Genomic DNA, 23,185 nt, shown 5'->3' on the forward strand with positions numbered 1-23,185 from the left:
ACTGAGCTTTTCTTCCAAAAAACATTTTATTCCTCATATTCAGGGAACGGATACATTCATAGTCACAGAAAATATCAAAAACAGTTACAAGATGAGAACCAGATGATATATATTGTATTACGTGGTATATGTTTTGTATGTATTGTATGTGTTGTCCCTTGGCCAACTTGATTTCTAAACCTGCAAAGACTGCCCAACAATAAAGCTGCAGGAAATATATTTACCACTAAACTACATCTATTCTGGACTCTCTGTAAAATATTGTTGAAACAGGCTGAATAAACAAGCTGGTCCTTGGGTAAACACCAGAGAAAATGTGATGCCTGTTTATAAGTCATCAGCATCAGTAATGTTACAGAATATGACAGAGATGTGAACATCAATGAATAATAGCTGTCTCAGGAAATAACATGGAGGCACGGTCTCACATTTAAGTAACACTGAAGACACTTGTGTGGTGTAACATGAAGGTTTTTTAACTGCGGTTAGATGTGTCTTTACTCTGCAGCGAAGCAAATGCAACATGAATCATGAGGTCAGGAGAAAGTGTCTTATATAAAACCAGATCAAGAGAAAGTTTCTTATATAAAACCAGATCAAGAGAAAGTTTCTTATATAAAACCAGATCAGGAGAAAGTATCTTAATGGAGACACTGTGGATGTTGATTCATTTGGATGAGACACAGTGAGGACAAACAGAGACAACATGGTGGTATGAAGTGATTAAATAGGTTTATTTGATTTACAGACATTTACATTTTCAATCAACCCCCGATAGGAGCGTCACAGTTCAGTTCTAGAATAATATCCTTTGATTTCTCTGACACTTCTCTTGTACTGACTTGCTCTAAAAATAAAAATAACCTCTGTTTTCTGCTCAACATCAGAAATAGGTTTCTTTATACAAGATTCTTGTATGACAAGAAATAGCACATTCTCAATACATCACTTCAGTGATTATTAACATAGAATTACTCGATACAACAGACTAAAGGATTGGTGCTAAATCAACTCAATTTTGGCAAAGTGAAACTCAATTCATGACCCATCTGAACAGAGCCAACGTCAGCACTTACTGTGAGCATGAAGTGACAGACCTCAGTGACAGAGGCTCTGTGAAGTTGATACTAGGCTGTGGTTCAAATAAATCCCTGAACATTACGTGTGCAAAATGGTTGGATCAGTTGTTCTAAAAAATAAAAAAAAATAAAAAAAGAAAGAAAAACACATACAAGACCTAAAAAACTGAATGCAAAACTATTGCATCCTGACAATGAGACCAATAGTTTGTCTTAAAACCATCACATTGCATTTGTTTTTGTGTGGATATGTGTTAGATGTCCAATTCATGATCACAGTAAAGAGGATGAATCTTAGTGATGTAAAAAGGTATTGTGTTGTTTCATTGTGATACAAAAAGATGAGCAACTAGACATTTTAAAACCCACCGACAAACAACAAAGTGTAGTATACTCAAACCTTAAACTTCCCTTTATAGATTATTCTTCATTATGGTAACAAACAAATAAATACATTGCATCCAAGCCATCATTTACAATATATTAAAGTTGCCGCGTGATATAGCTATATATATATCTCTACTGTAGTTATTCAAAAAACTCATTTGGTAACATTAAAAAAGAAAAGAAAATCGATAAAAGGAAGGTAAGAAGCTTAGTTCATTAAGAAGATGAAGGTGTGTAAACACGTCAGGTTGGACAGAATCACATTCAGAGAGCTCCACGCAGTTGGAGGGAAGCTAAAGCTAATGATCTGGCAACAAGGACACAGCCCACACAGCACCCCACACACAGCCAGTGAGTCATGCTCACACATCGATGCTACAAGAACCAACTCTGCGTCTCCTTTTATTCCTCCGCTCAGGTCAGTCCATCCTCCTCCTCCCTCTGTGTTTTCTTGGAGGCCAGCAAAGTGCTTTTTTTTTTTTTTTTTTTTTTTTTTTTCCCTTTATGCACAAGTTTGAAAAACCTTTGAATCCATTAGTGGCTTTAAGGTTTCAGTAAACTTGTATTTACTCAACAGGAAGGATCCTTCAAGGTAGTTTGTAATTAAGCGTTTGACTAAATCTTTGTATGTACAAACAACTAGCTATAGCTTTTCTCACTGACTTCTACTGTTTGTGGGAGATTGTATTGAATTGCATAATTACACTATGAATGTAAATGTCTATGTCAGCCGCAGCCCACCGAAGCGTGTAATACACCCGTCAGTCCACTGGGGGATACCGTGTCAGTGTGACGTTTGGCCTCGCCTCTACGTGAAAAGTACGGTTCCTTAGGTCCAGGCACCAAAACTAGTTGTTAGGGTTTGAAAAAGATCATGGTTTGGATTAGAATGAATAATTTGACTAAGTGATGTTAGGGTTACGCCACCACAGTTACTTAAGTTATACAAGTTATGTTATGAAAGTAACTTAAAAGTTACTTAAAAGAAAACCATGTTGGCTACGACGCTTTCTCACTCGCTCGCATAAGCTCTTTCTTCATGGTCATACATGCGTGTACTTTTCACGTCTCGGCGAGGTAAAACGTGACCCTGACAGTGTCCTCTAGTGGCCTAATGGGTGTACTACACTCTTTCGACTGGGCTGTCACCTTCTGCTGCAGGTATTGAAGGAGACTGTTTGTCAGCGGCTGCAGTGACATCTGGAGACATGCTGCTTTCAGAGCTGGATTCCTCACTGATCTCTTGTATCAATGATAAGAGCTTGCCATCAGTCTAACCTGAGGCTGAAGGATTTCCTGTTCCTGTCTGGGATTTTGATTCCCCTCACTAATAAACCGATGACTGTGTCTCCTGCTCTTTTCAATGGTCCTTTCTTCTCATCGTGGAATGGGATATCTACAATTGCGAGGGGGAAAGGTCTTTTTCACAATGCCTGTTATTGTAGCCAGCGAGGACTGGACTGGAATCCATCATTAAAAGTGACTCTGTCTCTGTGTGGGTGTTGTGTCCAGAAATTCAAAACCAACCATCAGAGAGCTACCCCTTTAAAGGGAAACCTAACTCACTGATAAGGCAGTGTGGATAAAAAAACTGGTTGGTTTTACTCTAAAGTGTATTGCTTCTTATGTACATAAAAACACAGGTGTTACTCCTTTAAAGTCAAAAGAGTAGCATATCATTTAGTTTTGGGAAAAGCACATATATAATAAATTATAAAATATATAATCCAGTGTCCGCTTTTAAAATCGCCCGGATTGTATCATCATCCTTCCGAAACAATCATAGGCAGCAACCTCCAGTTTCAAATTCAACATACACAAAAAAAAAAAAAATGAAGAAAATACAAATCATAAGAATCCCTGTGAAAAATAATGTGCAGAAATCTCTTATCTCCGTCATGTTGTCTGGCACTGTCTACACTGATTTAAGCGCTAAAAGCTAAAAATATAAACACACGAGGATCGAAGGAAACATCTGTAAATGTGAAAGCTCCAGTTCTTAAGGCTGATTCACTGACCTTTAAACATCAACGCTTTGTTTTTTTTGCCTCTTGGTTGACTGCTATGTTTACATGCACAGCAAAACTTGCAAGAATACTGCACTCATCATAAACACTGAATTTTATCTCCATAGTTTAACTTGTTAATACTGCGATTAAGATGTGCAGCGTAATATGATATTAATCCCATTAGTGGAGGTTTCTTTGAACAGATAAACAACACTTCCTGCAGCCCATATTTTTGCTGTTGCATTACTTGAATTTGTATACCTTCTGTCTGTTTAGAGCAAAATGAATTGTGGGAAATTTGCAGGGGAGCAACAGAGATATCAATGAAGCTTTATGGCTGCAGTTCACAAATGACGCTGCTTCTATTTTCTATCAGAAGATGCATATACACGGCTTAATCAAACAAATTTTCATACTCAGAAGCTGAACTGTAGGGTGCATGTAAACATAGCCAGTGATGAAGTAATGAGGGTTGGTGGTGGTCAGTGCAAAGTCTGAAGGAATGTAATGATGCCATGGCACTTGGTGCAGATTGACAGCCGATGTAAGAGACAGACAGACATGGAAGAGACAGACTGTTGGACAGACAGGCAGACAGACAGGGCAGGTTCATGGTCAGCATTCAGTAGTATGGCATCAGGAATCAGGAGGGGTCACAGGGTTTTTTTTGCCACCCAAACTCCTCCCTGGAAGGTTCAGTGGATCCTCGCAGACGGAGGTGAGGAGGACACTCGCTGTCTGGAGGCTAGCTTCAGAAAACAGCAGAGCACCTTCTCACCGGCCTGTGATTTAGAGGCGGTTCAAGGAGGGGCAAGACGCTCCCTCGTTCCAGTTCAGAGCAGCCTTGGCGAGAGTGTAAAAAAAGGAAGAGCAGCAGGGGCCAAGAAGAGGTGAGTGATCATGACGACAGAGAAGAAGGACATGAGCGTGGTTTTAAAGAAGCTGCCCTGGCCTTTCCATTTTGTCATCCTTATTGAGTTTGGTTGCACCTTCAGATGGCTCCTCATTGGCTTGTCACCTGAGCGAGAGAGAGAGAGAGAGAGAGAGAGAGAGAGAGAGAGAGAGAGAGAGAAAAGGGGAGAAATAATGCCATTAGAGTCTGGCCTCACCACAGGACATTTTCATGTAATTAATGTTGAGGTCGAAAGCTCCTGAGCCATCTGGTAGGACCTCCCTGATAACGCCTACACACACCAGGAGCACCCTGTGACCTAAATATCTTCTTACACATAACATACCAATACATTACATTTGTTTAATGCAGATCCCCCCAATCTGTACAACAGCAGGCTATAAGCTACAGCAACACAGCTAGTGTGCCTCCAGATGGAGCTTTATATTATTGATGTTACATTGTGCTCCTGTATTTATGTCAATATGTCATCAAGCATATATATAAAAATATTAATGAAGGAAAGGTTTATAAAATAAAGCTTTTATAAGACTAAAGCCAGCACATACAAAGAAATTTGGAAAGTGAAAAAGTTTACTTTGATTTAAGTCTTCATTATCTGTAATGTTTGGAACTAATCAAACAGTGTGACACATTTTTATGAATATAGCTATAAAATATCCAACCCAGGAAAGGAAGTTTTCTTTTAATCAGACCAAGCAGCAACCAGCAGTGATGTCACCCGTTCGTTTGTGAATGGCTGTTTTGACACCTCAAGTTCGGATTTTGTCCGTCACCATCTTGCTAAAACCGGAATAGTGATCATATTAGGACGAGCTGGTGGGGAGCGAGCGGTGGGTCTGACTGGAAACCTGACGATACTATGTCCCGCCTACCGATAGCCATAACCTGACCGCACCATAGGCCTATCAATCAAACAGACACGCCCCCAAAAATACAGCTTTTTGAAGCTTAATTTCTATTGAATGATGGGATTATTTTCAGATGGACTGACAGAAAACTAAAAAGAAGTGGCGATGTTAGCTAGCAAAACTGAGATAAATCCTGGAGAAATTTTATTGACTTAGAATTTTATGAGACTAGTTTAATGGGAGTCTATTGAGCCTGAGGCTTTATGGAGCCAACCTCTAGTGGAACTCGGTGGTATTGCAGTTTAAGGCCCTTCCGCATCAACCTCATTTTTCAGGCCCAGAAACTACATCCACTTTTATATACAGTCTATGAAACAGACTTTTACATTTTCATCTAAAATGTTTACCTCTGTTCACTGCATTTTACCATATCAAATGGATTATTTATTAATTTAAGGACCAAAGTCTTAACATGAGCTAAATAAATGGGACAGACTGATATTTAACAATTCATTCTGACTTTCTAAAATGTCTCTCAGCTGCTGAAATACACACAAACAAAGCACATATGTGGTGAAAATATGGCGCCAGAGGGGAAACTATACCCCAGTTGGAGATTAGACCATCAACCGTTTGCGGTGACGAGCCTGTGATCTCTTCAGATTGGATGAGAGAGAGAGATGGCGATGCCCCGCTGTTTGTTGTGGTCTGTCATTACGTTGCCCTGAATGCTCCGGTACACAAGCTACTACTACCGCTACAATAGGATTAGTGTGGGGAGCTCAGTAGAGTGATGCTCTGAAGCGAGTGTCTCTCTCACACACACACACACACACACACACACACACACACACACACACACACACACACACACACACTCTCTCTCTTTGACCCACAGACACATGCATACACACTCGTACTACACGGGTGGACACACTGCTGTGTTGCAGAAAAAACACATCACACCAATAGGGGTAATTAGTTTAAATAGGAGGATTAGTGGATTTCTGAAAACAATGTGTTGTAGATGCAGATCCAATCCTCTCTGGCATGAACCATTTTCCTCAATTATCAGTGTCAGTTGTTGCTGTAAAACCTGTGCATTGTTTACGAGTCAGGCTTGAAATTAAATTGCTAAAAAATGCCAGTGTGATAGAGATAATTGGAGCGGTGAATGCTTTGATACGTGCGAGGTTGGCCTGCCTCCTCGCAGTTTCACTATTACTGTGCTGGAGACTGTTGGCTTCCCGAGCAAAGGGGCGGTCTGACAAACGGCCTGGCAATCGAACAAAGTTGAATCAAACCAACTTGTAGCATTTTTTGGCCGCGAGGATGAGACATTTCATGTGAAATGAGAAGATCTGTAGAGCTCTATAGAGGTCATACCAGAGCCTGGCTGTGCACTTCTCTGTGTGTGTATATACTGCATATGTGTGTGTGTGGTCTGTGGTTCCTGCCCTACACGGCACCATGAACCCAGTCAGCACTGCTGACGGAGGACTTGGGAGCTTTTGTTGAATGATAAGAGTGTGAAGAAGGAAAGTATGTTCCTGCAGCTGTATAAACACTTTTAACAGTTAAAGTTTGGACAGCAGCGACTAAAGTCTTTGCCCTCGTGATGTGAATTTCCTCCCGGAGTAAAGCAGGATTGTGGTTACTGAACAAATGAGAGTGGAGCTCCGCTGTCAGGTCTCACGCTGATCTTTTGACGGCCCCCAGCTTGGGGATGTCCTCAAATTATCGTGCAGTGACGAACCTGGTCAGTGGAGTCCAGTTCCTCCTGCAGAGGAAGTTAATTGGATCTCAGAGTATGTGTGCTCTGTCTGGGATTGCTTTGCTGGAGATTAATAGCTTGCGATGTATAACAGCTTAAGCGATTACTGCCTCTCTTCATTCTCATTTATTCTGCAGGAGTGTCTTTTCTGACCTCCGCTAAATTGCTCTCGTTCACTTCCACTACTTTTCAGATCCAAACACGTTTTTTCTCATTTAAATATTGTCATTAAACTTTCACAGTGTTTGACGATGGCGCTATATTTTTTCCTCTTTCACCTCCCTCTGCTGCTTGTTTGTTTCCCATAGAAATATGTTGTACCATGAATGTTCAATGAGTGTGCAGCGGGGGATCTGTGAACTGTATTGATCTGTGAGTCAGACCCAGGGGACGACATATTTCCTGTCACCAATTGAATTATCCACAAAAACAAATTTGTTGAAAATCAATCACCACGGAGCCCCTCTGAGGTCCTCCTGCAGAATAGAAATGAACAGTTCACGGTGCATATTCAACTCTGACCTCATGTAGCTGTATTCCCTGCTCTCTATAATTAGCTCGGTGTGACAGCGGGGACAAAATGCTTTAGCTGCTGTGTGTGACAGAGCACCGACGAAACCCCGAGGCTGAGAGCTCAAACTGCCGCTGAAACTTGATCTGTGCGGCAGCCATGTGGGAGCCTTTCATGTCACCTGTCATTAGTTGTGCATGCTAATATCACCCTGCCAGCGGTAATGACATTGCAGCACTTACAGTTAAGGACAGCACTGGTGGTTTTGCATTTTGCAGCCCATTAAAAGGCAAATTGCACGTCCTTTACATTGCTGCGGACTATTTTCCAAAGTGTGCTACATCTTTTTTTTCTGATTGATTTCCTGCCTTCAGGGAGGGCAATTGCCTTGGATTCATCAGTGCACCATGCAAATTAGTTTGCACAGCTCTGAAAGTTGCTTAAATGGGTAATTCATCACGGTGAACGTGTTGTTGCTCTTACTTCTTTTTTTGTGTGCTAAAGTTAAGCTGTGTCATCTAATGATGCAGCTGCAATCACTAAGTGTTCAGAACACTTTTATTGTTGGCAAATTAAAAGTATGTTTTGACAGTGCACGTCTCGACCTGGACGGTTTGAATGATGAACTACACCTGCTATCACAGAGCTGGTCTGCCTGTTGTGTGTTTTCCATTTATTTAAATGTAACAAGGATCCAAGTAGGATCGAAAGATGGCAAAGAAATTTGGATATCTGGGAGTAAGTGTACAGGTGTTACTTTTTAATATTTCTTTTTACCGGTATTAACTAATAACAATAAAAGAAACAGCAATATTATCATTACCCCTTTCACAACATCTGAGTGCTTATGTGATTATTCTGAGACAGAAATCCCATCAACATATCTCCTGAATTATGAACTATAGAGTTGTTTTTTGTCTCTGTTCCTTCTACATTTTTTTCCCCAAGATGTGCCATGTATGGGAGATGCACCGATTTTTACAAAGATCATTATAACCACATTATGGTTAAAAACGTGGACAGATCAACAAATAAAATAGAGTCCAAAGCAAATTGAATAGAACGTTTTCTGGAGGGTAAATATACTGTTTATATAAAAATATGAGGAATTCTTGACTAAATGATCTGCAAGATCCTGAAGGCATCATGTCTTCCGTCTGCATGAATTTGCACCTTTCTACAATTTTTCCACCTAATCGACTGTTGCTCTTCAAATACTACAGGGAGATGCAATTTTGGCAAATGATCACTCTGCTTCCTGAACTGAACTCCGTCCATCCTGCCAGAAATCCTCAACGCCTTGATTTCCTGGTTTTCATAAGCTGGTGTAATTTCATCACGTAAGATTCAGATCAAAACATTTGACAGAGGATTCACGAATGGAAACTTTGCTGACCTTTTTTATTCCTGTTTTTCAGGAAAATACCACCAAATTTAAATGATGTGATTTCTTTGTAATTTCTCCTTACTACTCTTTTTGTTAACTGTAAGGAGGTGAAACAAACCCAGTAGTCTTAGCATAAAAAACCTATTTCTTCAGTTTGTGAACATTCAGTATTTTGACAAATGTTGGGAGGACTATTAAACCCAGACAGGGTGACAAAGCAAGCAGTAAAACCTTGACCTTTCCACTCAAAATGATAACCTTTACAAATAAGTCACAACAGATTCCTTGTCCTTCTAATCAGGGAGTCAAAGTTTAATCTTGTTATTCTTTACAGTGCCTCCCCATTGTCCCACTGCGCAGAGTTGGCCGCTGTGCTGGCAGTTATTGCGTATTTTTTCGCTGAGTTAATAATTAGAGGGGTTTTGCGTGTGTGAGTCTGATAAAAGCAGGAAGGAGGAAATTCAGCTTAGGTGTTGATAAGATGCCAGATAGTTGGTCAAAAAAATCAACTCCAGGAATGCCTTGGCACTCCCAGAGCACAATGTGGACAGGAAATGGATCACAGAGCAATCGTGTGTGTCATCATGTTTATCACCTCCACTGTCATAGCGCTCTGGGTGGCCTCAGGTCAAAGTGTCTCTTAAGTCCTACTTTCCACACCCTGTGCCTTCTAATGAAAGTGTCTCTACATTATGCTATTGAGGTAATGAGAAGAGAGCTCTATAAATGTTAATGTCCCAGAACTGTCTCTTTGCTATCAGCCACTTAAACTGCTTGTAGAAGTGCTGATGTGAAAAGCACTAAAGTGTAAAAGTGCCTCGAGGAGAAGAAAAGCAATTTACCTGGTCATACCTTGACTGAGGAGGGCGGTCGTGTGAGCTGGCTCAACCTGAGGAGAGAAGAATCATTTTAGGAATTAAGGAAGCACACAATATTTGAGGCCTCTTTTTTAAAACCAAAGACAAAATGTCGTATTTCATTCTTTATTTTTTTCATAATTTTTCCTGATTCCACTCGTCACACGTTAACTGTCCCACCCTGTATTTAAATAACACTTCATCGCTCCCTGCCTCTCTGATCCTCCGGGCTGCAGTACTCAGCCTGCCTTGACCCACACTGAATCTGTACTGTCAAGGCTCAATGGTATGGCAGATGAGACAGTTCTGCTCTCACACAACACTAAGTGTAAATGCGGACTGGGTGAATGCATGGGGATGGGGAGGGGCGGGGGGAGGGGGGGGGAATGGCGGGGGCACCGAACCCAAAGCTATTAATGGCAACCCTGCAGCCAAAAAAGCTAACAACCTAGAAATAATAAAGCGCTCTTTAAGGCTGGAAATAGACGGGCGCGCTCCAGTGAGCTACTCGTTCGGCTCTGAGCCTTTTATAAATAGCGCTGAGTATCTGAGGACACACTCAGAGTCGGGAAAAAAAAAGTTGCAGAGCGCTGTGTAAAGTCAGGGGGCATTTATAAATTGGAGGCTTTATAGCGTGAATGGAATCTATAAATATCACAGTCATGGAACAACCCGAGTTGTACAAAGCTGTGCATGTTGTCATTTTTCTCGGTTCCTGAGGTGCTGTTTGCAGCACATTTGTCACATAAGAGCTGCTGCTGTTTAACTTTTGGTTTTTCTTCATCGTGATGTTTGGTAGAAATCTGTACAGCTCTGTAGAGGCCATCGGTATACTGTGTGAGGTATGCAACAGTATCTTTGTTCGTGACTATTAATGACTCAACTATATTGAGGATGTAATAGCAACAGAAATTGTTCACAACTTCGCAACCCAAATGTTGTTCTTATTAATGGCTTATTATGGCTAGCTGAGCAATAAAGCAGTGAAAAAATAATTAATAAAGCCATTACATTAAAATACATAAACACTTTATAAAGGCAGACTAATCAGAGACTGGTCAGAAAGCCTTAGTAGTGTAAAACATAATTACTCTGACCTCCACATGTTTACGTGAAGCATCACCTCTGTGAAAAAGGACACACATGAACGACCTCCCAGTCGCTGTCGTATGCAGCTCATTAAAGACATATTTTATATCTGGACTTTTTTTTACTGCATCTGCTGCGACATTAACTTTTCCCTACAGTGTGTCGTGTGAAAGTCAAGGGGTTGTGGTTGGATAGAGTTTTTGTGAACATGTGCTATCTGCCCACTCTGTGCAATAATGTGGTCAGATAGTTTGAACCACATCTTGGAACACAGACTGGCACAACGGCAAGAGTGCGACTTTTCTTTTAGTCATTGTTCTGCATTTTTTCCCTTTTTTTCCTGGAGGAGGCCCAACAGAAGCCACAGCTTGGCTTACTAATTGCAGCAATGGTTGTGTGCCTCTGTAAAGAACCCTTTAAAACTGTATGTTAACATTACACTGAGTAAATATTATCAGCTGTGAGGATAGCTTGCCCTGGGATTATAAACTGTAGCAAAACAAGCTGAAACGTGAATTTAGCAGTTTACACATTTCTTTTTTTTTGCAGTTTTTTTTTTTAAACATATTCTGTTCAAGGTGTACAAAAATATTTATGAAGGTTTTAGGCGTGGGAAAACAACAACAACCAACCCCATAGGGTGAAGACAAGGCGACTGCAGACAGACATCAGACATCAGGCTGCCATCCTGTCTAAAAATGTCCCTCATCTTTAACAGGAAGGAAGTCATTTCTGGGAGCACTAGCACCAGGGGAGTAAGCCAATCTGATACAAAGTAGGAAAAAATAGTCAGACAGAAACAAGTCGTGTCTCACCATCTCAAAGAGGATGAGTGTGTTTGTTTTAGCCTTTTATGGCCATAGCCAGCTCCTGTGACCTTTGGTTCACATCTTTGGTGTGTGAAAGAGGAAAATATGAATGCATGATCGAGACTGGCGGTAGCTGGTAAAAGTCTCAGTAAGAACACTTTAACAAATTGATGGCTAGAACAGCTTGTGTCAGCTATGGAGCTCTTTTAGCTGACTAGGACTTTCTATTGGCTCAGGGGCCTCTGAGTCTCCAGAGTTGGCCCCATTGTTGGCATCACTTGAGCAGCTCGTCCCTGATTTGCATCAAAGTCTAGCATCATGATGGAAGAGCATAGCATCGTCCAGAAGAAAGTCCCTGACCTCTTTTTGTCTGCGCTGAGAATAAAACCAATATTATTGCTACTTCTTCAGCTTCTCGCAGCGAGGTGGTGTTTTTGAACTTTTGGAGCTCCTACTCAAAGTCAGTGGAGGACAACTTTATTAAATATTTAATGAACGAATGACTAAATAATAAATTATATAAATGACAAGTTATTTAAACAATGTCTGAATCACTTACTGTTTCTCGGCCTTCTCCCTGTCATCCAGGAAAAACAAGGCGGTGGCCAGGAAAAACATGCCCCCCAGGACTATGATGAAGGGACAGAGCATGAGGGCATAGCCCAAACTCAGGAACCGCCATAACGCTGACGTAGCGTAGCTCTGCTGAAGGGCATCGGAGATCTGCATCCAGGCCAGCACAAATACACGATGACACACACACACACACACACACACACACACACACACAGAGAGAGAGAGAGAAGAGGAGGGATATTTATTAATCATTCAGGAAGAGTTCTTAAAATATCCTGTCATGCTCTGACACACTACATAATGCTATGCTGGTTACACACTCACAATAAGCACTTTTCCAGAGTGAGTTCTGCATGTTTCATCATAGCAACAGATAAAACTGACACACAGCATGATGTAAGATGCCAGGATTTCACAGCTAATAGCTCATCCTGCTGTTGAAAGCTTCCGTAACTCAAGCGGTCAGTCTGTCACGAGCGGTGCTGCGAAAAAAACAACAGCCGGAGAGTGGTGGGTGTGAAGTGACCATTTCTCCCTGCATGCATCACTCATAAGGCCGCTCTCAAACTGTATCGACAGTCGTGACGGAGAGGAGGCTGCTGATGGTAGCTTTTAGCAGATTATGTGGAGATATGCGCAGGAGGAGGAGGAGGAGAAGGAGAAGAAGAAGAAGAAGAAGAGGGGGCTTCTCGTCTGTGTGTGAGCGGCCGTAGGTCACACCGGCTGAAGCACATTGATTTCATGTTAGCGTCAGCAGAACGAGATTCTCCATGGGGAGAGCTGGAGAACTGCTGACATAACGATGTCAGAGGGAACGACTGCATGCGTGCACACGTGCACACTTTGCACTTGCACGCAGACTTAGGAGTGATTACAGAAAGAGAGAGGATGCTGGAAGAAAATCAATCAAATATACATGTGAGACCAAATCTGTTGTGCGTCCAGCAGCTGTGTGTGTGTGTGTGTGTGTGTGTGTGTGTGTGTGGTCCATGCAGAGCCTGTTTCGCCAGGTACAGTAAATTGCCTGCAACATGCACAGCACAGATTAGCTAAAAATACTCAGAGAACTGCTGCATGTCTAATTATCAAGATGGAAGGCTTTTCTTGGAAGATTGCTGAGAGATTGTCTCTGGCGTTCCCCTGCTACCCACTCTGCCTGTGCGAATGTCCTCCTCATACAGTATAGGAGGAGTCCATTATGTGTCTCTCAGGGGATCCTTAAGTGACAACTGCGTCGGTCTACGTGCTTTCGGAGGGGAATCTTGGCTCAAGCTCAAGCCAATTTCAGATGAACTAAAGTCATTTTTACACGCATCCGGAAGTGGTGGTTTTGTGGCGTGTGGGCACCGCTATCTGCAGGCGTTCCCACAAAATGCAACTATGGTGTGCTGGAAACGCTCGCACTGGTTTGCTGTGTTGACCATCTTCAGATCTGTTTGGTGCACATGTCAAAACCCAATTGTGAACCAAAAGGACTGATTCACTCGTGGTTGCTAGGCAATAACCACTAGTCTGTTTTCCTCCACTTTGCTCATTGACAATATTTGTGCCAGTCCTCATGGGTGATGGCGGATCTGCCCACGCTCAGTGTGCGTCACGACAAGTCAATCACACTGTCGCGCTAAACCTCAGTTCACATAGAGGCACTGGATGGTGACGCACTTGGATCGTTTTGTGCATCGTCAGTTGGGGATTTTGTGGAGAAGTGAGAAACCCACTGGACATTCAACGTGTCACTCCGAGGAGAGTTGTGACCCCGCAAGCTGGGTGCAGCGAGTGGCTAACTGTGGGGCAGTGTCTGTGTGTGTGTGTGTTTCTATTTGTGTGTGTTTGCAGGCTTTGTTACTTCTGACATCTGGAGCTTTGACTTTAACTGTTGTTGGATCTACCAAAGCATTGGTATTATCCAGTACCTCCATCACAAAGTAGTAATTATCTATTAATCTGTTGGTCATTTTGATTAATTGCTTTTGTTTGGTTTATGAAATATTGCAAAGTAGTAAAATGTTTTGAGAGTTTAAAGTGATGTCTTCAATTGCGTTTTTTTGTCCAACTTAACTCAAAGATTTAAAGCTGAGAAAAGCCTCCAATCCGTCTTCCATTGGAGGAAGTGGAACCAGCAATTTAATGACATTTTTGCTTCATAACGATTAATCAGTTGTCAGAATTGTTGTTGATTTATTTTCTGTGGTTTGACTAATTGTTACAGTTCAAATGAAACCTTTACATCAGCAGAATAAAGTAATTCAAACTGAGTCACACAGTACTTCAAAGCATTCTTTTCTCTAACTGTCAGGAGGAAGTTTGTACAGTATAAGGTGATTTATTTGATGTGTGGAAACAATACAGCGCCAGCCCTTGAGCATGGTTCCCAGAATTTGGATTTTTATTTTCAGTGCCAGTTTTGATCTACCTTTTGAAGAGCTTGTTGTGTGCTCGAAGGTAAGCTTCTGTTTTGTTTATGTGGCTTTTACAAGAGTTTAACATTTCCATTTTTAGGAAGAACAAAAACAACAGGACAGTTTGAATGCAGCCCAACAGACAGCTGTGTATGTCGCCTGCCTGTCAGGCCGTGACAGAGGATCCGGAGGATCAGTTTGATTCACTAATCAAAGACTTCCACTGCCTTTGTTAACACAACACAGGCTAGAGGCACAACAATAAAGCACAATGTAAACACATAACGATACGGCAGTGTATTCTCTCAGTAATTTACCAGCACCAAAATACATCAGAAATACCAATAAAAAAAGTTGCTATAGATTGTGGAAGATAGTTTTTGTGTGATATCTTTGCAGAAGAGCCCACTTTATACAGAGCGTGGGCCTCTGTGAGGTTACTATTCAACTTCAGAAATCTTCATTCTCCATTTGAAATGAGAAGAATGCTGCTCGACAGTCTGAGGTGAATCCTGTTTCACACTCGACTGAATAGCAAGCAGCACCTCCTGGATGCTATTCTCCGGGTGTGTGCGAGCAGTTTGAAGGGTGGAGGGGCCGACTGCGACCTTGAGAGGCCTGGGCGTCCCAGTAAGAAGCCCCCTTTTCGTCTCCTGGCCAATCAAATACTGTAGTGTTGGCCCCTCCTGGGAACCGAGAGATTTACTAGAAAATGCCATTGACAGCCTGAAGAGCGGTGGTGAAATCACAACTCTGTTCACCAGCTCTCCTGGGACGTGTGCTAAAAGCTCCTCTTGTACTTTACTTTGCGCTGGCCTACTTAAACCAAGAGCTGAACTGGTGTCTGTATGCATCGTGTGTGTATGAACGGGGCCCTGAAACAGCATGTTCAAGATTTACAACCTGGGGTAAATCTTAAATATATATTGCCCTTCACACCCAGATCTCCACACAAAGCTGCTGTTGGCGGGAGTCTTACCAGGCCGATCAGGTAGGGACTTCCCGCGTCGCCCAGGAGATGAGAGGTGAAGCTCTGAAAGGCGACGGCCGTTGCTCTCCGCGTGGGAATAACGACAAACTGCGAAAAAGATCGAAAGATACGGAAGGTAAAAAATGCATGAGATCGTGTAAGGTGATGAAGAAACAGAGGTAGAAAGATTCACTCAGCCATGTTGGAATAACTTGTCAATTATGTACGCTGAGCCCCCCTCCGTGGCTCAGGATGCCCCGGGCAGACCTGTCAGTAAACGTCAGTAATGGGCCTGTCTGTGTCTACATACTCGCCACAGTCTCTAACCTAATTACAAATTCAGGAGCTGCTTGGTGCAGCCACATTATTGGAAGTCATTCGACTCACTGGATCTCCCGTTTTCACTTTTAAATACTACATCAGAGAAAAGTCTCAGTCTCAGCGAAGGCAGTAATTATCAGCCCCACCCGAGCTGTAGCCTACCATGTCCACTCGCAACAAAATTCACAAGTCAAAACTGCATCTAATTGGATAACCGCCGTTTGGTGTCGTCTGTTGCAGGAATTTCCAGTGACCCAGAGGATAAGTATAGGTTCTACTCACCATTAAAATGTCTGCTGTTATGGCCCAATTCAGGAACAGCAGCGTCTCTCCGATAAAGATGCAAACCTAAATAAAGAAGAGGAAATCTCACATTTAGTGGTGCTAATTATGATCACCCAATTTGCACTGAGCGAGAAAATCTGACATGACAAGCAGCGAGAGGAGGAGGAGGTTTGCAGATATTACTATCGTGTGTGTGTGTGTGGGAATATAAAAAGTGCTTTGGTTGTGGTTACTCAAAAACATGTTATTATGCCGTGGCCCAATTATGCATGGACATGCAGGCCTTCATTTCGGTCCCATCGAGCTGGGCATTAAGCCCACGAGCTGAAACACAGCACAGGATGATAACATTTGAACACTTGCTAAGTTTAGGTCCAGTTGCAGGATCTGAATTTATGTCCTGCTTCTGAATGGGTGCAGCAGAAATTGTAAACTTCTGATAACATATAGGAGTATACTACATGTGCATGTTGGCTACACGTTCACGAGTTGGCAGCAGCTGGTGTTGCTACTAGGCCACTTTCTTTAAAGCAGACGCAGAAGGATTTGGTTGCAGCTGAATCTCTGTATTGGCGGGTTTCGTCTAACAGAGTTTAACACGGCCGATTGATGTGTGTTTCCTGCTGGAGAATAACACGTCTGCCTGTGTGCCAGACCTACAGTAAAGTACAGAGAGCTACAGAGGGCGTCTGACAGGGGAGATGTAGACAGGTCTGTTCTGAGAGCTGCAAACCAGACACCGTGACCGACATGTTGCCTGTCTGAAGGGAGAAGCCCGGCCTTTTCCTCAGATTAGCTACGTGTTGATGTGACAACAGCTGCGAGGGGTCGACCGGCCTCGACAGAGCAGCACCGACCGCTACAACCACGTCACGCCTTATAATATGACACATCTGTCAGCTCTTTGCCATGAAACTTGAGTTGATTACTTACAACTGTTGCTGCACTGTAAGATGATTTAATAATGTACAGTAGGGGAGCTGAAGAAGGAGTGAAGTCACATGTTTGAAGTTACGTCTATTTACAGTTTAAAGACTGTTGTTTTTGTATGTTTCAATCCACAAAATACTTTGTTCTTGGAGGCTGACCTGTGAGAAAACTAATTTAAGATATCAAACATTTAGCAGAGCATCGATCACACGTATCTTCACCCTCTGTGGTTTACAGACAGTTACAAACAAGGTGTCCGTTAGCAAAAGGTAAAGCCTATTTCTGTACCGCAGTATAAAATTGAGTTGGACAGATCTGTAATCATGCAATTAACATGGATACTTCCACAGCTCAGGTCTAATTGGCTGAGTCATGACCCCTGGTAAATGTGCGCCTCTGACCTAACGGGAGTTCATATGAATCTTACTTCATTACATCAAGATCATTATTTACATCAATAATTATATTTCACTTGGGAGCTACTTTGTTCAGCAGCTGTTCAGTGACTGCAGTGTATTTACTTCTGCACTATTTAATTAACGTGAACCCTTTTATTAATTAGGTATAAGCATTTCTCTTAATTGAAATCAGGTGCTCTGTTGATTTTATAAAAGTAGCTAAACATCCTCAACACACAAACATGAGTACATACTTAAAAACACATCATATAGGATGTAAAAAAACTGTACACTGATCTTATTGTAAAATGAGGGCAGATTTTAAGGGGCCAGCCAAGGTCACATATTTAGGACATGTTTTGTTCCTTTACACGCATGGAAAATATTTTCCCGATTTTCAGCATTATTATCGGCCAACTTGTTGAGAGTAAGTTCCTATTCCTTTGTTGCTGATAAGAGTGAGAAATGTGTGCTCGGTGAGTCCAGCAGCCCTGCGTGTATTGTTTTAAGTCAGTGATTGTTAAGTTGCACCCTTTCCTGCTTCACAAGGTAATTAGACTCGCGAGTTCTGAGATCCTTAACTTTTGGCCCGATGAGGTGTGAACCTCAGCGACCTGCAGCAGCTCCTGGGGCCATCTCAATCTATCCCACAATTAAAGCTATTTATTATGAGAGGCAACACCTACTCATTGCCTCGAGGCCTGAAAGAAACTGGCATCAGGGAAGGTGTCCTCTTACTGGTTTATTCAAACTCTAACCTTTCCCTGATGAGCTTTTACAAAGCTTTCGCTTCTTGAATTGTTTAACAGACTTATCTTTAATTCTCAGCCCGTAAGGCTAATCTACAATTCACACTTACTATCCCTCTTTGTCAGGGGGAAAGTTTTCACTGCAGACCTGTTGATTGGAAGTTGGAAAGCATAATCAGACGTAATCACAACTCCTTCCACTGTTTGATCAAACCAGCTGCAGACACAATGTATTCAAGAGTTACAGAAAATTGGCCTTACATAAGCTCCAACAATGCTCTTCTTGGCCACCACGAAGATGAGGCAGATGAAGATGGCTGAGCCCAGCATGCTGACAGCGCACACGAGTGGGTCGGCTCGTTCGGTCTTCTGGCGACACAGGCGTGTGGTGGCGGCGCCTATGACCACGCCCAACAGCCCCGTAACACAGGTGATCGCCCCGAAGATCAGGCTGGAAGAAATAAAACATAACGTTCAGATACTGTGCACGTTTTTAATGCATGATTAATAGATCAACACCAAAGGACAATGAATAGAACCTCTGTATAAAATGGCAGAAATGCACCTACACTCAGCTCATTTAGCTTTTAATTGTGGTACACAAAATGATTCTGGTGTCTTTTACGAGGTTTCACATTACACAAGCCAAACAGAAGCAGCGGTGACTTCAAAGCTCCGTGTTTAGTCATTAACCTCTCACCTGTCAGTGCTGCTGCAGATCTCCTTTGTACAGGCCTCTGCCGTCTTCTGTACCACCTGGGCTCGGGCCAGGTAAATAGGAATCCACATACCGAACGCACCTGTGGCGAAGGACACTGCTGACGATGCCAAGGAGGAGAACACGTAGCTCCGACTGGACAAAAAGAGAAACACACACAAAACCAAACAGGTGATTATCTAAAAAAACAAGCAAGCTGCTGTTATCTGTCGTTAGCACGAACTCAACCGTCTCACTTTCTCTTTGTAAAAGTCATCTGATAACAACTGCAAACAGATGATTACAAAGATTCTGAGAGACTATCTTGTCACACAAAGTGACTATTATCTTAACTTAAAGCAGCTTTGAAGCCAAATATTAATACACTAAAACCCTGCGCAGCTGACAGTTTATTGCAGGAGACAAAAATAACAAACTTTTCATGCTTCTATAGATGGTGAATGTGAAACTGTTTACAGCTAAAAGTCACACTGTGCAGGAGCTTCGTTTGCTCTACAGAAATTGTTCCAATAAATCCACATGGTTAAATTAGTTATATAGAGGTTATAACTTTTATTCTTAAATAAATACAGGCCACAGGTCATTTAATAACAAGAGCCTACAGTGTCATGGCAGTCCAGCTATACTGTGTGTGTGTGTGTGTGTGTGTGTGTGTGTGTGTGTGGGGGTGAAGAGTGAATGATACTGCTTCACCGTGTCTTGTGTTGACATTTCCATGTGTGTAAAGACATTTATAGGCTATTTATAAGTGAATGTTTACATATAAGTGTGTATGTTTCTGTCAAAGGGGTCCGGGATCATTTTTATTATTCATTAATCTGTCAGTTCTCCGTTAACACTTGGTCTATAAAACATCAGAAAACTGTGAAATATGCTCATTTATTGCTTATTCCTAGCAACTTGTTGGTGTCTTGTTTTTCCAATAAACAGTTTAAAACTCAAAGACATTCATTTACTATAATGTTAGGATGAGTGAAGCAGCAAATTCGTACTCTGAAGAAGGTGGAAACAGCAAATATTGACTTTGGAAACTGACTTAGATTCTGATCGAAAGAGTTGTTGATTGACTAATTGATGAATCAACGAACCTTTGGAGCTCTATTTGTTTCCTAAACCTAAAAACCCATTCATAAGATGTAATGTACAAGGCTCTTACTAATCTGGAGTAAAACTGAACATTGATTTTTTTGGGGGGCTGAACAGATAAACCATTTCTCTCAGAGCCTGGTCTGTTGTCTGCAGCTGAGCACGGGCCTTACTTCTTGGCAAGAGCTTTCATGTCACAGATCCAGGAGGTCCGGGTCCTGCGTCCTCCCATCTGGTCAACGCTGCCTCTCTTTGGCTCCGGCACAAAGACAAGGATCAGAGTTCCTGCGGTGATTCCTAAAAGTGGGGACACCTGAGCGGACAGGAAATACATCAATCCATCAATCAGGCTGCAGTTAATGGAGACCTACAAGGGCTCAGATCATGTTAACACATACACAGTGGGAATGTGTGTGTGTGTGTGTGTGTGTGTGTGTGTGTGTGTGTGTGTGTGTGTGTGTGTGTGTGTGTGTGTGTGTGTGTGTGTGAGCAGCAGACATTAGATGCAGCACAAAGAGCAGCGGGTTTACAGTCTGAATGGATGGCCACTGTGTAGGTTGTGTTACGCCTGAAATCCTATACAAGCCCTCTGAAACTAAGACATTTGCTTACTCCGCTGCAACTGTGTGTGTGTGTTTGTACGTTTACGTGTGGGTGCGGTCTATGTGTATAAGCGTACAGAAGTCTAAAGGAGCTTTTCTGGCTTCGAGAGTTGCTTTGTGAGCTCTGCACCGAGGTGAAAAAACCTCATAAGTGCTCATCTGCTATTACTGTATGTTCACTATCATCTTTTATGGCTTAGATGGCAGCATGTTTGCACCTGTGTGTGTCGGAGGGTTGGGGTGGGGGGAGGGGGATGGAGGTGAACAAACAAAGACAAAAGGCAGGATGGGATGTGTGGCAAAGGATTTGTTTGAGTAATGCAAATTGCGCACAAAAGCAAAACCAATTTCATATGTCAGGGGAAATTCATCATATTATATTTTGTCGCTCATAAAAGCCCATTTATATGCATAAGTACTGTGGTACAGTGAAATGCGAGTGTGTCACGGTGTGTGTGTGTGTGTGTGTGTGTGTGTATGGGTCCTTCGAGGTTTTCATCGAGGGAATAGTTGTGTGTGTTAACGTGGCTGATAATGTGGCTCAGCACGGTGGTGGAGGTGGTCTCAGAAGTGCAAGGAATACACCAACACTGATAATTTCCTTTCCTATATTGTGTCCCCTCTGCAATCTCCTGCTTGTGTGGAGCAACTTAATTGGACCGACATCTACATCACAATCTCAATGTGCTTTCAGAGCGAGGCAGCTTAATGGAAGATAGAGCTCATCGCAATGAAGGGGAGAATAAATATTTCTTCCCTTTTTTGATGCATGTTTTGCTTTCATGCCCCTTCATTATTATTCAACGAGACACCAGGAATTTGTGACCCTTCACCGTTACTCCCGGAGGGCCCATTAAACATTTCCTGTAGGGGTGACGGGCAATCACACAAAATAGCTACTGCCCTCTCCTGCTACTGCTTTCCGCCTTGTTCCTTTAGTCCACCCTCGTTTTCGGGAAGGTAAAAGGAACACGTCGGGCGAAAACAAACGGAAGCGCTGCAGTGTTTTTTTCCTGAAAGCAGGATGCTTGCACAGAAACCCGTTTCATGTCTTGGTATTTGTTTTCCTCCGCATGCCACACCGGTGATTAATCGGATTTGAGATTGTTTTATTGGAATGTCACTGTGGCCACTCTGGAACAAACCGCCCCGCTCTTTGTCAGATGTTTCTTTTTTTTTTTAATGCTCCACCAAGACAAGAAAAACTGGACTTCCTGCCCAACAAGTTGTCATGTGAATTTCTTCCACCACGACACGCTGAGAGGATGTTTAATGTCTTCCTTTAAATGTCAGTCATTTCCTAAGATGAGTCAGGTCATAGTTTGTTTTAAGGATTTTAAAATGGTTCCCGTGGAGTCCTGTTAGGCCTTTCACTGGTCCTCTCCATTATGGCTGGTATGCCTTATAGGGCAGTTCACTTTGAAACGCTTTGTCTCAAGTACTTAGTGGAGTTCCAGTAAAAAACGACAACAGTGATTTATACTCCTGATTTAACACCTGTCTCCTCCTAAGTACGCAATAAGTGCACTACTGCAAAAAAACAGTCTACCGAGTTTATTTTTTTTTTTTTTTAGCAATACTCTATCCGCAAATTTCTGGAGATTAATTTCTCTTGAGAGTTGAGATTAGCCTTTAATTAAAAGGGATCCAGGTTAATGTACTTGAATTACCTTCGGGGCATTTTGGGAGCCAGTATCCAATAAATGTGTCTTTGTGCCAGGTCAAACTGAAGCCCGGCTTCCTGCTCAATCACTGTCCTGCACAGAGGTTTAGTGCCTTGTTTCTGCTGGTTTCTCCTCAAAAAGACATCATGATTTCCCTTCCATGTTCTTTCCATTGTTCTCCTTAAAATAGATGTCACTGGTGCTTATTGTTCCATAGCTGCTCCAGTAATTTTTGACGTGACGTAAGGAGACGTTTGCGTGACTAGTCACAACACACAACACAGCAAGCAGCCTTAAAAGTACCTGGAACATCCTTTCAGTTTTCAGGAACAATAAAAACTAACAGCAGAAAGCCTTGACACAATAACAATATATCAACCTAAAGACTATATACACAGGTTGAAGAAGCACTCCAACAACCTGCTTTTTGACTGAAGCTGACATTGATTCTGCTTCGCCAGGGACGACCTCCGTGGGCAAAGTGTAATGGAAGATAAATGTATTTACAGCAAGTGGGAAAGAAACAAAGCTCGCACCGGCCTTGATCTTTAATAGAAACCCACTTTCCTTGCTGCAACTCTTCAATCAGAACCGAACCACAACAACAAATGGATTTTTAGTTTGAACACATGTTAAAAGAAATTGAGTGGATTTTATGTTCAGAGACATTTTCAGAAATGTTTGTGCAGGAGGCTGGAGGCTGAGCTGATGCTGATGTTTGAGAGTTGTTCAGCTTGCAGCTCTCTGCTCTGTCACTTCCCTGTTCTGTCAAAGACAGAACCGCCTGGTCAGCCTTGTGTGTCCCCCCTCCCGGTACTTCT

The 23,185-nt window shown here is 42.3% G+C and overlaps 1 protein-coding gene across 2 annotated transcripts in view; it reads right to left on the minus strand.

The window, feature by feature from the left end:
* Positions 1-715: 715 nt before the first annotated feature.
* The window catches only part of spns2 (SPNS lysolipid transporter 2, sphingosine-1-phosphate), a 62,730-nt gene continuing 40,260 nt past the window's right edge, over positions 716-23,185 (minus strand). The window contains exons 6-13 of one of the 2 annotated variants that reach the window (XM_069146982.1): positions 20,272-20,411; positions 18,995-19,147; positions 18,556-18,745; positions 16,215-16,280; positions 15,621-15,719; positions 12,226-12,389; positions 9,764-9,800; positions 716-4,493 (exon numbers count right to left, since the gene is read on the minus strand). In XM_069146982.1, coding sequence (XP_069003083.1) covers positions 4,479-4,493; positions 9,764-9,800; positions 12,226-12,389; positions 15,621-15,719; positions 16,215-16,280; positions 18,556-18,745; positions 18,995-19,147; positions 20,272-20,411 — 864 coding nt within the window. In that variant the 3' untranslated portion in view covers positions 716-4,478. Of the gene's footprint in view, positions 4,494-9,753; positions 9,801-12,225; positions 12,390-15,620; positions 15,720-16,214; positions 16,281-18,555; positions 18,746-18,994; positions 19,148-20,271; positions 20,412-23,185 lie in introns of both variants that reach the window. The other variant, XM_069146983.1, reaches the window with a different exon arrangement.

This window comes from Embiotoca jacksoni, unplaced genomic scaffold (assembly GCF_022577435.1).
Source record: "Embiotoca jacksoni isolate LCO1_2020_lvr unplaced genomic scaffold, fEmbJac1.0.p SCAF_13, whole genome shotgun sequence".
Taxonomy (NCBI): domain Eukaryota; kingdom Metazoa; phylum Chordata; class Actinopteri; family Embiotocidae; genus Embiotoca; species Embiotoca jacksoni.